This window comes from Podarcis liolepis (genome assembly GCF_965112155.1).
Source record: "Podarcis liolepis genome assembly, chromosome: 1".
Classification (NCBI taxonomy): Eukaryota; Metazoa; Chordata; class Lepidosauria; order Squamata; family Lacertidae; genus Podarcis; species Podarcis liolepis.
Genome location: NC_139554.1, coordinates 102,106,392 through 102,120,551, shown reverse-complemented (window position 1 = coordinate 102,120,551; position 14,160 = coordinate 102,106,392). Strand labels below are relative to the sequence as shown.

General features: G+C 41.1%; 1 protein-coding gene across 7 annotated transcripts in view; it reads right to left on the bottom strand.

The window, feature by feature from the left end:
• The window catches only part of MBD5 (methyl-CpG binding domain protein 5), a 112,443-nt gene that overhangs the window by 32,145 nt on the left and 66,138 nt on the right, over positions 1 to 14,160 (bottom strand). For 3 of the 7 annotated variants that reach the window (XM_083493098.1, XM_083493103.1, XM_083493101.1), the window contains exons 3-6: positions 9,288 to 9,442; positions 7,102 to 7,780; positions 5,476 to 5,578; positions 1,505 to 1,685 (exon numbers count right to left, since the gene is read on the bottom strand). In XM_083493098.1, coding sequence (XP_083349224.1) covers positions 1,505 to 1,685; positions 5,476 to 5,578; positions 7,102 to 7,214 — 397 coding nt within the window. In that variant the 5' untranslated portion in view covers positions 7,215 to 7,780; positions 9,288 to 9,442. Of the gene's footprint in view, positions 1 to 1,504; positions 1,686 to 5,475; positions 5,579 to 7,101; positions 7,781 to 9,287; positions 9,463 to 14,160 lie in introns of all 7 variants that reach the window. The other 4 variants (XM_083493097.1, XM_083493102.1, XM_083493100.1 and 1 more) reach the window with 2 other exon arrangements.

The following is a 14,160-nucleotide window of genomic DNA, read 5'->3' as shown; positions in this document are numbered from 1 at the left end:
GAAATATAACAAAAGAGAATAATTCCCCCCCTCTGGACAGAACTGCATCCAAGTACATTAAACACAAAATTCTGTAATGTGCCATGGTCTTCCACCAGGGATTCTGGTAGGAAACCTATTCCATTTATTCCTATGCCAGTCTTAACTAACCTAGTGCTTTCCAGATGTTTTGGATTCCAACTCTCATCAGTCCCAGCCAGCACCATTTATGTTCAATAATAATTTAGGGCAACGTACTTTTATCAAAATGTGACCTACCATGCCTTATCCAGGCCAGCAGCTGCATAACCATAAACTCCTGATGCAACTATCAGTTTCCTGAGTTGCCTTGGGGCTGCTTAAGACCTATCTGCCCCAAGAGAAGGCAAAAATGCCCAGGGCAGGGACTTCATTTCATCAGCTCCTAATCTGACCCAAGAATATTTTGCAGCATTTCCTTATTTTAATATTTATGAACTACCATGGGTGCCTTGACAGAAAGGCAGCATATAAATATAATAAAATAAATAAATGAAATAAAAACTTTCAAAACAGCCAGCTATTAAAAAGGAAAATTAGGATATCCCCTGCTGCGATAGGATATTGATCTTCAGTACCTGGTTGTACTTCCCCAACATTGTTCTAGGCCAATGTGGATGACTGAAGGAGGAAAGCTGTGTGGCACTAAGCTATAGGAATGTTTGGAAGGGCATGAACTTATTCCCTCTATTGACACTGAACACGGAAGGCCCAAAATGGGTAATTGCATAGGAGTGGGTACCAGTGGAGTGCAGCTGGCTAAGGGTGCTGTATTTTGATGCCAGGTTTAGTGTGTGCCTACAATGTCAGCATTTCCCCAAGATATGGAAGTTCCACACTGATCTACCTATCTATGAAAACACACACATATTAAGCTCTTTTCCATTGGGGTAGAATCACAGAGTTGTAGAGTTAGAAGGGATCCTGAGGGTCATCTAGTCCAACTCTCTGCAATTCAGGAATCTCAACATACATGACAGATGACCATCCAACCTCTGCTTAAAAACCCAGTCCTGTCCACTTCCAATAGTTTGACTTCATCCCCAAAGATGCACGCCTCCATTGTCTTCCGAGACAGATGGATGCCAACCGTCTACTCTTGGCTAGCAGTCTCTTCTCAGTCTCCAGGAAATCTATGTTCCAGAACAGTAGCTACCTGAGATCCTTTTAATTTTAAATACCAGAGATGGAGCATGGGATCTTCTGCACGCATAGCACATACTCCATCAGTGACCCATGGCTCCACTAAGATAAATGATCCAGGACCTAGGAGGGTGTGATTTAGGATTAGTGGAGTAAAGTAAAATGACTCTGCAAGGTGTAAAAAGGACATATGGTCCTCTAAAATCACCTCATAAGATTTGATAGCTTAACATATCTATTTTTTAATAAACAACTTTTGAAGATTAATTCTCCCTCTTACATTACTTACTTCTGAACATTAACATTGAATTTCTTCCTCCCACTTGCGAAAAGCCAAACTTACTTGTTCCACCACCAGGGCTAGTTAGAACCAATGAAGGATGAGGTGCTTCCATGCTCTTATGAAGTGTAGCCACTGCAATAATTTTCCTTTTATGGATGCATAGCTTAGTGACATCTTCATCTGCTTTAACATCTTCAGCTGTCCTTTGTGTCACAGCAACTCCAGGATCAAAATTAAATACCTTAAAAATAATACCAGAAACACTATATTATGATTTTTTTTTTGGGTTAAGAGACTACCCCCCCCAAAGTAAGCCCCTCTCATTTTCTTCAAAATCTGATTATATAATGGGCATGTTAGAGGAATCAAAATTCACAACATACAGTGGAGGCACACTTATTCTGAGCTGCCCTTGTAGTGGATGATGACTGGAGAACCAATGGTTCTGCTCAAAGTTCTGCTGGTACAAATTGTGGTACCTTGCATTAAAAAAAATTTCCACTATCCCACATCATCTCATGAAAACTCCAATTTGATAACATTTCCCTGAGCACCTCTTCCCAAAACGTGTACACCTTTGTATAGGCCCAGCACATTTGTTGACGGGACCCCCAGCAACATACAGCCCCACCATCAGGTGCCGGGGGGGGGGAGAGCACTTAAAAAAAAACTTTTTTATTAAAGATTTATTGGTTTACAAAAGTATATGCAATGTCTCTTTTTTCAAGTTACATTTTCTACAGATCAGTTTCATTTGTTGACACATTAGTATTAGATTAAGAAGAAAAGGGGGGGGAGAGGTGGAGGGGGCCATGGTGAGTGGGAGCAGGGCCGGGTGGCAATGTTTCTATTTTACTTAATGTATGTGTGGGGTTTTGTGTCAGCGTTGCTTGTTCAGGTTCTCTTTGCTATTTGCTTGTCTTCCTTTCGTGGTGAGAGAGGTTGGGGTTGGCTTAAGGTGTGGCTGTTTGTGATTGGCTGTGGTGAGCTTTTTCATGTGTGAGTGGGTTGGGTGGCTGTTTTTGAATCAGGTTAGCCAGATTGATTTCTATGCTGTTGGCGGATTCTTGTCGTTGTCTTGTTGGGCTGCTTATGTGTTAAAGGGGAGCCATACAGGGGTGAAGGCATCTTCTTTCATTGGGGGGCAGCACTTATGTGGGCAAAGTAGAGTGGAGTTAGACACCATTTTTGTAGCATTTTCAATGCCATTTCCTTCATTCAGGATGATACGAATTTAAAGGGAAACTTGCTCCACGTGGCTGTCAAGTCTGCTTTGTCAGATATTTAATAATAATAATAATAATAATAATAATAATAATAATAATAATAATAATAATTTTTTTATTTATATCCCGGCCTCCCCAGCCGAAGCCGGGCTCAGGGCGGCTAACAACAATCAAATAATCCAACATTCTAAAAACATTTCATTATAAAAATTAATTAAAATCAAATTGATGGCAACCATTAAGCAAAATTCTGTGCAGATTGCCAGAGGAGGGAGTCAGGCTGCGCCCTGACCAAAGGCCTGGTGGAACAGCTCTGTCTTGCAGGCCCTGAGGAAAGATGTCAGGTCCTGCAGGGCCCTAGTCTCTTGTGACAGAGTGTTCCACCAGATTGGAACCGCAGCCCAGAAAGCCCTGGCTCTAGTTGAGGCCAGCCTAACCTCTCTGAGGCCTGGGACCTTCAAGATGTTTTTATTTGCAGACCGTAAGTTCCTCTGTGGGACATACCAGGAGAGGCGGTCCCATAGGTACGAGGGTCCTAGGCCGTATAGGGCTTTAAAGGTTAAAACCAGCACCTTAAACCTGATCCTGTACTCCACTGGGAGCCAGTGCAGCTGGTATAGTACCGGATGAATGTGATCTCGCAGCGAAGACCCCATAAGGAGTCTCGCTGCGGCATTCTGCACCCGCTGGAGTTTCTGGGTCAGTCTCAAGGGCAGCCCCACGTAGAGCGAGAAACAATAATCCAGTCTGGAGGTGACCGTCGCGTGGATCACAGTGGCTAAGTCAGGGCGAGAGAGATAAGGAGCCAACTGCTTAGCTTGGCAGAGATGAAAAAATGCCGCCTTTGTTATAGCTGTTTGACAGTCACAGATTCCTACATGAGATGCAGCCCCTCAGCTGTGCTAGTATTCTATACAATTTGGGAGACCAGACCATGTTCCATTCATTCCAGTTTAAGAGTCATTCAAAAGAAGGCAACCGGATTACTGCAATGCGCTCTAGGTGGGGCTTCACTCATGCTTGATCCTGAAGCTGCTGTCAGTGTAGAATACTGCAGTGTAGAACTGCTGACAGGACTAAGGCCTTGTCAGAATACAACATCTGTGCTCAGAGATCTGCACTGGTTGCTTCCAGACCAAGTTCAATATCTTACTGTTAGCATATAAAGCCCTTAACAACTTGGGACCAGTTTACCTATGAGATTACTGTACACCCACCTCCCATGCACTCCCGACCGCTTCAATTGGCACTACTACAGGTGCCACATAAAACCCATCCCACATTTGTAAGAACTCAACCATTTAGTGGCAGCAACCTGCTCTTTGGAACTTCCTGCCCATTGAAATCAAGCAGGCACCTTTCACTGTATTCTTTTGCGGTGCCTGATAAAAACATGTTCTTTTAGGCAAGCCTACCCAGATGCTTAGAAAGTTGATGTAATTTTAATCTGTTTTAGTATCTTAACTTTTGTATGTTTTAAAGTATGGCTGTGATTCTTTCTAGATTTTCTTGTTTTATCTTTTTGTAGATATCTTTATCTTATTTTGTGAATAAATAAGTTCCCTTAGGGCACCTTGCTTATTCTGCCTTACTATATATTCTTCTGCCTTGGGTCATTGCACACTCTTCCTTATCTACTACTGTATATCTGGCAAACTGAATTTCTAAGAGAGTTCACACAAACTGCTACTAGGGAGGAAACACAGGAAAGAGCACCACTGCAGGGGAAAGAAAGCAATGGACAAATTGTGGTTTTCAAAGCCACTACAATTTTGCTGTCCACTACTCTACTGTATAGTATCGATTTGATTATAGCACATTGTTTTTAAATGCAACTGGTTATTCATTAATGGTTTGATTATTTCTGAATTTGTCATTATGTTAATTAGATGCTGCAAAGCACTCTGTGACCTGGTTGATGAAGATCACAGAATGATGAAGATAAACAAACAAACAAACAAACAAACAAACAGAAAACAGAATCCTTGTGTACTGTAGACCACTGGCAGTAATAAGAACACAAATGTTGCAATGTGGAGTTATCATGGACTGGTTGGGATATAGAGGAATGATGGGAGGAGTCAGCTGGGGAACCAGAGCCCAGAGCGTGATGGTGGGACAATGATGAGTGGTCAGAAGGAGAAGATTGGGAAGAGGAGGTGCCAGAAGTGGAGGCAATAACAGGGCTTAGTGAGCTGGGAGAGTCTGTGGCAGAGAGAAGTCCAGAATCAGATGCAGAAGCTGAAGCAGGGGGAAAGCGGGGGAGGAGTGAAGCAAAGAGGCAGAGGTAAGTCAGGCTGGAGAAGAGTCATGGGTGTCTCCCCTTCCTGCTGCGACAAGCTCCCCTCACCCAATGTCTCCCTGAACCAGAAGAGGAATGCAAAGTACAGAGGAGACATTGGCTGTACACAGACACAGACACAGTCTCCGATTGCTTGGAAAAAACCCCCTGAAGAGGCAGGGACTTAAGATGACTGGGGGGGGGGGTTAGGGACTTTCAGTTTCAGCAACTGATCCATGGGGCGAGAGCTACTTTTATATTGTGAACAGCTGAGATCTATGGATGAAGAGTTTTATACAAATAAATTTACTTACTTAGCCTACTAAATAAATAAATAAATACACTGAGCATTCACCTTTAAACAACCGTTTAGATTAATTATGCGAACCATGCCAATAAGTAATGCATCTTGTTTTCAAAACGGTTTTGTTTCTAATTAATGACTTTTAAAATTTTACAACAATATATTTAGTTCAACATATATTCATTTTTCATTCAGCATGTTCACAGTTATCCGATTTTACCTTGGGAAGGATGAGGGGACATTCTAAACCACACTTGCATGTTCCATCAGTCAGCAGATACGTTTTAACCTGTTCCAAACAGGACAATAAAGACCCACTAGGACTGAAAGAATAAGAAAAATGTAAAATATGCACATTAATGAATATTGCTAGAAAATACTTCACATACAATTGATGTATCAGTTTGGAACGCACGCACGCATGCTCACACAAACAGAGAGTACAGCTTCACTAGTCTGCAAAAGTTTCCACAGAAAAGTTAATGTAATTTCTGTTCAAACTTACATCAAACTTACTTTTCTCTAACCTACATTTTAACAAGAACTCAAGGCTAGGCATTTCAAAGTTGCTCCATTGTTCTCTTGGATGTTGCAGGGTACCAGCTTGTCTATTAATGTATAATGCACAGGATAACATATAATGCACAGAAGGATTGAGGAACTAGTACACACAGAGGATTAGCTTCACATTTCGTACTGTTTAAAAGAGCCTACAATCTCAAGAAGTTCCTATTTCAAGTAGTAAAAGGTTTTCCTCCAAATAAATAAAGAAGAAAAGAAGAAGTGTAAGCTTAGACAGGCTTTTTAAAGACAAGTTTATTCCAAATTGATAGCAGGACCCAAGTCCTACTGTGCAACAGACATTTCATAGATATAGGTCTGCCTAAAAAAAAACAGTCACAAACCCAGCCGGGGAAACTGATGTTTATCTGAAATGAATGGAAACAGTCTTAGAAGACAGTTCTTTAGGGATATAGGAATATGCTGAGTCTTTAAAGTGTTTCTGGGCAATGAGGTTGCTCCTCTGAGTAAAAGTGTTGGTTAGATTGTATATAGCTGATGGTAATTCAAGCTCTTACACAAGGAGCCACTACTGGAGAAAGTAAACCTTGGATAAACACAAATTAGGTAGAAATAGATAGATAGATAGACAGATAGATAGATAGATAAATGGGGGAGGGGAGAGAATTATATTTTAATCTATTCCATCTTTTCAAGCATTAGCAGTTTTGTTGGGCCTGTGTATGGAGAAATTCCAAGGAAGAATTTGCTTAACTGGGAATGGAATGGAATGGGCTTTCACATTCTGCAATATCCTTCTGAGCTACATTTTTTTAGGCCTGTCTTAGCATCTAATCTTATGTTCCCCAGAAGCGTAGATGAGAGGCAACAGGATGCAGTGGAAGTGCTTCTCAGCCAGTGGGGGAAGGGGTAGCAGCTCTGACATAATTTTTTCCCACCTGCATAGGGAAAGTAGAAACTCCCCTATGAGGAATGATTACAACGTGTGTGTGTGTGTGTGTGTGTGTGTGTGTGTGTGTGTGTGTTTTAGAGACAAGGCAAGTAAGAGGAGCTGTGCTGGAGATGTAAAGAAATTTGGTGTGGAGAAACTGAATAGAGAAAGGTTTTTCTTCCTCTTGCGTAGCGCAAGAACTTGGGGACATCCAATGAAGTGGGATGTTGGAAGGTTCAGGGTGGTTAAAATAGTTCTTCTATCCAGGCTTTGATGTCTGGTGAGGCAATGCATTCCAGGGTTAGAGAAGGAGGACTTTGGCTATCAAGTCACCTTTCACGGAATTACTTAAACAGAATAACTTCCTATTCCAACATGCACGTGAATGCTTACCTAATATACAGAACTCCATTTTGATCTACCCGCCGTTGCCAACCAACTGGGACTTGTACTGCAGGCAGCCCTCCATCTTTGTCCCCACCGTCACACTCCTTGCCTCCATTCATTTTTTTTGATACTGCTTATGCCTCCTCGGAGATATCAACAATAAGATGATATCCTTAGTCTATATGTCATCATGGCCTTCAGAAGGCGGCTGCACAGCACAGCAATTCCCAGTTTGTACAAAATGCATTGGGAGGCTCTGGCTCAGTCGATAAAATCTGCCATTTTTGTTGTTGACAAGTCAGTTGCCCATTCTGATCAATATTAAGTATGAAATGTTTTATTCCTTATGTAGCCATAAGGATATCCTAAATGGGTAAAAATGAATGTTTCCAACTTGGGAAAATCATAATCCATTAATGCTCTGTTACTGGCCAAGAAGAGATTGAAAACATTTACTTCTAGTTCAATAGCATGACTCCAAGCTTGATGACTGCCAAAGGTAATTTGTATTTTGAGAGAATAAGTCCCATTTTTGAAGATTTGTCACGGCCAAGAACTCCAGGTATTAAATCCTTTTTATATGCCACATTCTTTTTGTTTCCTTGTCTTCTTCCATTCATTGTCCAAGGAACTCCTGGACGCCTCTTGTGATTCTCTCATGATGATACAGCTCCAATATGAATACCTGATGGGGGACAAAACACAAGCAGCTAAGTAATATTACCATTAAAATGAAAGTAATGTCTGTTATCTATTTGCTCTGATTGGTGCACTGCAGAGGACAACAGTGCAACTCTTAAATAAATTTTAGTAAAGATTTTAAGGAAGCACAAAAGGTGGAACAGGGTCCAAAGCTCTGCACAACCTAGATGACTTAGTATTTGTGTTTCCCTCCACACCTAGCACCTCCTCACGAACCAGAGTTGAGTTTCAAAAGCAGTTTGTGGTATCACATAATTCTAGTGTTTAAAGGTAAGAAGTCAAACATGTATTCAAGCATGTCTACAGAAGCTGTTTGAATTTTGGCTGTATATATATATATATAGATAGAGAGAGAGAGAGAGAGAGATTAAAACTGAAACATGTGAGAATGCTTAAGAATTCAAGAGAAAAGACAGGAATAAAGATTATATTAGGCAGCTTGGATGAATATTGGCCTCTTCTTTTACACTTTCAAAGGGAATTCCTACATTTATTCATTGCTTTGCATCAAAGTATTTATGCAACTTGGTATGTTAACACATTGTAATCCTAATCTAATTAATTCTGCAACAATTTATTCCATTACAATCTCAAAATAGAAACACTAGTCTACAGAAACTTTGAGCATTCATTGAATTTCTGATTACGTACGTGAAAAACATCACACTTCTCCCTGCGCTGAAGCAACCAACAGGGCTTACAGGACAGATAGCACAACTTGCGCACAGGCCTAAGTCTTTGCCAGAAATCAGATACTATCCCCATATTACATATGCATAGATCGATGATTTTTACTCATTAGTCGGCAAATAAGAAACTAGTTTTTAATATATATTAAAACAAACACATGCACTGGATCATTTCAAGAGATATAGTTTCTGCAACAGATGCAGGTAAAACACATTAACCACAGCTTGCTGCATGTAATTGCTGTGTGCATATTTCAGGTTACGAGTGCTGATTATATTTACTTGCTTTTTACCTCTCCCTATACAGGACTGGTACACTGAAGTACTAAGGAAGAAGGTGAAAAGTCCTGCAGTCCTGGAGGGAATGTGAGGAGGTGTCATGGTCCCAAACCAGGAATCCTCAGTTGCAGAAGACTCCCACAAAAGCAGCCTTTTAGGCTCTAGGGCCAGCAGTTCCACATACTCCCCGAACCCCAAGGAGAAACTTCTGCCATGGGGCTGAATGGGCTGCAGACTCACTGGAGGATCAGGAAAGCCCCAACAAGCTCTCTTCAAAGTAGTGTGAAATCCCACTGCTTACATTAGAAAAAAAAAGTCACCAGCTGCAGAAAAAGGGAGTAATTCTTTAACTGGCCACATACAGAAATCAGAGGCAGGGTTTCCACCATGACTACCTAGTGCAGTTGCTCCAAGATGCACTGAGACAACTTGTGTTTTGGGCCTCAGCTGTAGGACCGCTGAGCACAGTCCAGCCCCAGTCCCTTGGCGTTTGTACAAAGGCCTGGCTGCTCCTTGCCTTACCTTCCTATCTTTTCCACAACTCTGGGCCTACCGATTTCCATCTTGCTTGGGCCATCACCATCCCTTGGGGTGGACATCACCATGGATCAGGATATAAGGACTTTGTAGCCAGGCAACTACCACTTCAATGTCAGCAACCAGGGGTATGAGAAGGGCTGAAAAGAGTCACAGGGACCTAATGAGAAGTGGGGAATTAAGGCTGGATAGGTCATCACAAAGGAATGTAAGCAGCTGAGATTCATTTATTATTATATGTAAGCTGTCTAGAAGATCTCTCTGGGTTGAAAGGTAGGGCAGAAACTGAAATAAAACAAAAGGACATGTTTAAGCATAAGTAGTATGTCCTTCAACTATCTTCTAGAACACACTCAAGACGTGTGCACAAGATGTTTTTTATTTATTTTACAGACCAATGTCTGCTATGTGTGCTACACTTCACTTGGAAACCAGCCCAGAGTGCTGCCTTATATCTCAAGAGGTGGCTGAGAAAAGGGAGAACGCTACACACAGAGACACACAGCATAGATACACAAACTACTACAGATTAGTCTCTGAACTGACAGCAAGGCACCAAACATCTCCCATTGTTTCAGGGCCCAATTCACCAAGCCTAAGACAAAACAGGTGATGCTGCAAACTCTTTCCCCCACATCCCAGGACCAGAAAAGGCTCCTGGACTTGATACCGCCTTTTTTACTATTAAGTTTTACCGACTGGATGAATGGTGTGAGCCTGTTTTCTGAAGCACTGTTTTGGGCTCGAGACTTCTCTGTGGGAAACGGGCTATAGCTTAATGATAGAGCTCATGCTTTGGATACCCAACATTCCAGGAAGAGCTGGGAAAAACTTCTGCCTGAAAATCTGGAGCGCTGCTTCCAGTCAATGTAGCCGGATAGACAGAGTCAGAGCACTGGTCCAAGGTAGCTCTTTATGTTCCTATCTTGGCTGTGAGTCCTGGCAGACCTGCTCCCTGCCCTGCAGGCCTTTCCCCCCTGGCCTGGGGGCGGGGCGGGGGGGGGGCCTGACACTACAGCCACAAAAGCTGAGGCTGCTGCATGGACTCTTGGGGTGGGGAGTTGTTGTTAAAACTGTGTTTATGGAAGACAATCTTACTCGGCTACGAGTGATCACCAAAGAAAGAAGAAGAAGAAGTTGGCAGGGGGGTTGTTGCTGCTGTTGATGTTGGTTCTTTTGTATCTATTTCAGATCTTGTGATTTATGTGGGAAATATTCAGTTTGGCTGTCTATTTTTAAACGTTTTGCTTTTTTGTTTTATGACTACTTTTGTTATGTTGTTGTTATGTATTTTTTCATGTTGTACGCTGCCTTGAGCATCGTTTGAAGTGTGGAAAGACAGCATACAAATAAAATGATGTGCGTACATATGTTGTCAGTGATGCTGGACAGCAACTCTAATGGCCAGAGTATACAATACACAACAGGAATTGGAAGAAAGGTGTCAATGGAATTGTATGTGCCAGGATATGTGCGAGGCTACATATGGCTGAAAGAGGCAATGCAAAGGACCTGTGCAAGTATTTCTAGGGTCTGTTTACTGGAAGCTTCTTTTTCAGATTAGTACTTTTTTAAAAAAGCCCAATTTTATTTTAAATGCCAATGTTTAGGTAAAATTTCAATGAAATACATTTCAGGAGTTTCCGCCACATGTAGGTACTCCCTCTATATACCTAACTGCTTCTCGTGACAGGCGTTTCACAAGTATTTAATAGTACTGAATAGAAATAAAGTTCAACCATCTTCCTATTATCTGTGACTTGTCAAATATGATAAACAGCAGAAGTAATTTGCATAATTGTCTATGGAGATTTTACAAAAAAATTTTTTAGCTAGCACTGTTAGTAGGCATAAAGTGCTTGCTTCAGCTAAGAATGTCACTTTCAGACCAAGTCTACTTTCTGTCAAGCCTTTTAACCTTGAAAAGTGTTTGAAGTTGGACTGCAGACAGTAGTGTCAGGGTTTTAGCAATGTAAAAATAGGAGCATGTGTGTGCTTTTAAGCTTAAGCCACTTAGCATTAAAATTTCAATTTCTTTTCCTCCCTCCTCCAGGAATAAATGCTACACAGAACATACGAAGGCCCAGAAGACAAACATCTTGAATAGTGCTAGCAACTGTAAATGTAGTAAAAGAAAGTATTCATACTGCTCACGGAACATTTCAAAATGATAGCTTTCTATTCATGTATGACAATAATACACTTATACACAATTGGGGGGGGGGAATCCATTTAAACAAGTGTTGAAGACAGACAGCTTATTACTTGAATGCAACATAATTGGGCAGTATGAATTTGGCAATCTATACACACAGAAATTATGAAAGCCTTTATATAGGATCTTTCCCGCCTTACCTATACAGTGGTACCTTGGAAGCTGAACGGAATCCTTTCCAGAAGTCCATTCGACTTCCAAAATGTTTGGAAACCAAGGCACGACTTCTGATTGGTTGCAGGAAGCTCCTGCAGCCAATCAGAAGCGGCAGAAACCATGTTGGATGTTCGGGTTCCAAAGAGCATTCGCAAACTGGAACACTCACTTCCAGGTTTGCGGCGTTCAGGAGCCAAAACGTTCGAGTCGCAAGGCGTTTGGGATCCAGGGTATGACTGTACTATTATCAGTGTACAAAAGACTGAAATGATCAGGTGCCTGGGTCTTACCCTCTTCTGTTAGTTGGATCACTGACACCAGGTAGGTGTGGCTATTATTTACGGTATTTCCCACTAATCATTTGAGAAAGGTAGCCTAGAAAATGTAACTAATTACTGGTGCTCCCCTCTGACAACAACCAATAAGTTACTAGTTGTTTCTGACCCAGTATTCCTGAAATTGTATTTTATTAAACTAAACAGGTAATGAGGGACTTAAAGTGAGGTAATCGTGGTATTAGGCAAATGTAAGAGACGCTCTTTTTTAGAACTTGGTTTGATTAGAGTCAGAGGATTTCTTGCTTTCCAGAAAAAAGCAGCTTGTTCTGGAGATTCAAATAATATTAAATGGCAGCAATATACTGGATATATGGTTTCTGTCTTCACTGTTTGGGAAAGATTTATAGAATTAAACTACATTCCATAAAGAAAAGAAAATATTCTACATTTGACCAGGGGTTAGCAAAAAAGCCCTATTTGTTTGTGTGTGCATGTTTGCAAGCAAACACACTTCAATGCATACAAACATAGTGAGACAGAATGCCTACTGCAAAACAGTGCAAATAAGAAGCAGGAAATTACACATTCAGCATCTAAAAAGAAAGAACCCCTTAATGTATGTAATAAATATAGATTGAACAGTCACAGGGTTAAATGCTTCTCCTGCTTATTTTAGTTAGTTAAATTGACTCAGCAGAAAAGCAGAGACTGAAGAAATGAAACTGTAGTACAGATAACTATTCAGGTCATGTTTTGATTATGAATATACATGGAATTCATCTGCAATTTTAAAAGGAACAACACAGAAACCAAACTAATAATTCAAATGCATGGGTTAAGCATACAAAATTTACTTGGAAGACGTGCACAGCTTTTTTGTGGCATAGTTTTTAAGAGAACATATTTATAGTAAATTCAGTTGCCAACAGTGAGTATAATCACATGTAAATTAGTTGTGACTAAGTCTGTAACTGTAAATACATGTATTAAATAGCAAAGGCCAAGTAAGCATAGGATCAGGATACATATTGCACTGAAGTAAGTGGAAGGCAAAGCAGTTCTTAAATTTCTAGAAAAAGAAATCCAAGGATTCAAATCTGTTAGGAATTATCAGCCTCTTATCTGGAAACTTCGTAATTCTGATGAATTGTGATTCAGGGTGAAGAAAATTCGCTCTGCACAGGCTCAGATATACTGGGTCATTTTTCACATGTTCCAGGGTTGAACATAGAATCGAATACAGAGCTCTAATCCGATTTTAAACCCTGAAAGCAAGAATTTGTCTGTGGTGTTTCATCTCATTGGCTTCAAAAGGGACTTACTTGTAACTAACTTTAGTCACATTATTTTAATACAAATATTTTATTGTGTTTATATACTAATATCAGTTCTAGTCTTATACTCAGGATGATGTAGCCAAAACTGAAACCCACCCACAAGAGAGGTAGAAGCAGATTCACAGTAACCTCGAAGTTCAAAGCTTTGAGGTATGCACAAGTACAAAAAAAACTACCGGAAAACACCAAAGAGGAGGACCCCCCTCCCCCCAAAACCAGGCCCATAAAAATTCAATGGCACTGGATATTGAGTGACTGGTGGAGTTGGTGGAAGGAAAAACCTGATAACTGAGTGGAAAGAGTGGTTGGAATAGTCACACAAAGTGCAGAAAGGAACATTGCCTAGATAGGCCACTTCCTGGTTCAAATTGAGAAGTGGTTTTTAGCTATATCCAAGTCACAGTACTGAGAGCAGCTCATATAAACCAATAGAGTAAAGGTAAGGTAAAGGACCCCCGGACGGTTAAGTCCAGTCAAAGGCAACTATGGGGTGCGGCGCTCATCTCGCTTCAGGCCAAGGGAGCCGGTGTTTGCCACAGACAGCTTTATCGGTCATGTGGCCAGCATGATTAAACCGCATCTGGTGCAACAGGACACTGTGATGGAAACCAGAGTGCACGGAAACGCTATTTACCTTCCCGCCACAATGGTACCTATTTATCTACTTGCACTGGTGTGCTTCCAAACTGCTAGGTTGGCAGAAGCTGGGACAAAGCAACAGGAGTTCACCCCGTCACAGATTTGGTAGATGGGACTGAGCACCAGGGGTCCACTCATGCTCGCCAGGCACTGAATAAGTAGTGGCAAAGAGAAGAGTTACTGCTCTTTCTAACTCATTAGTTCAAAGTCAAAACCCTAACAAATATTCTAAA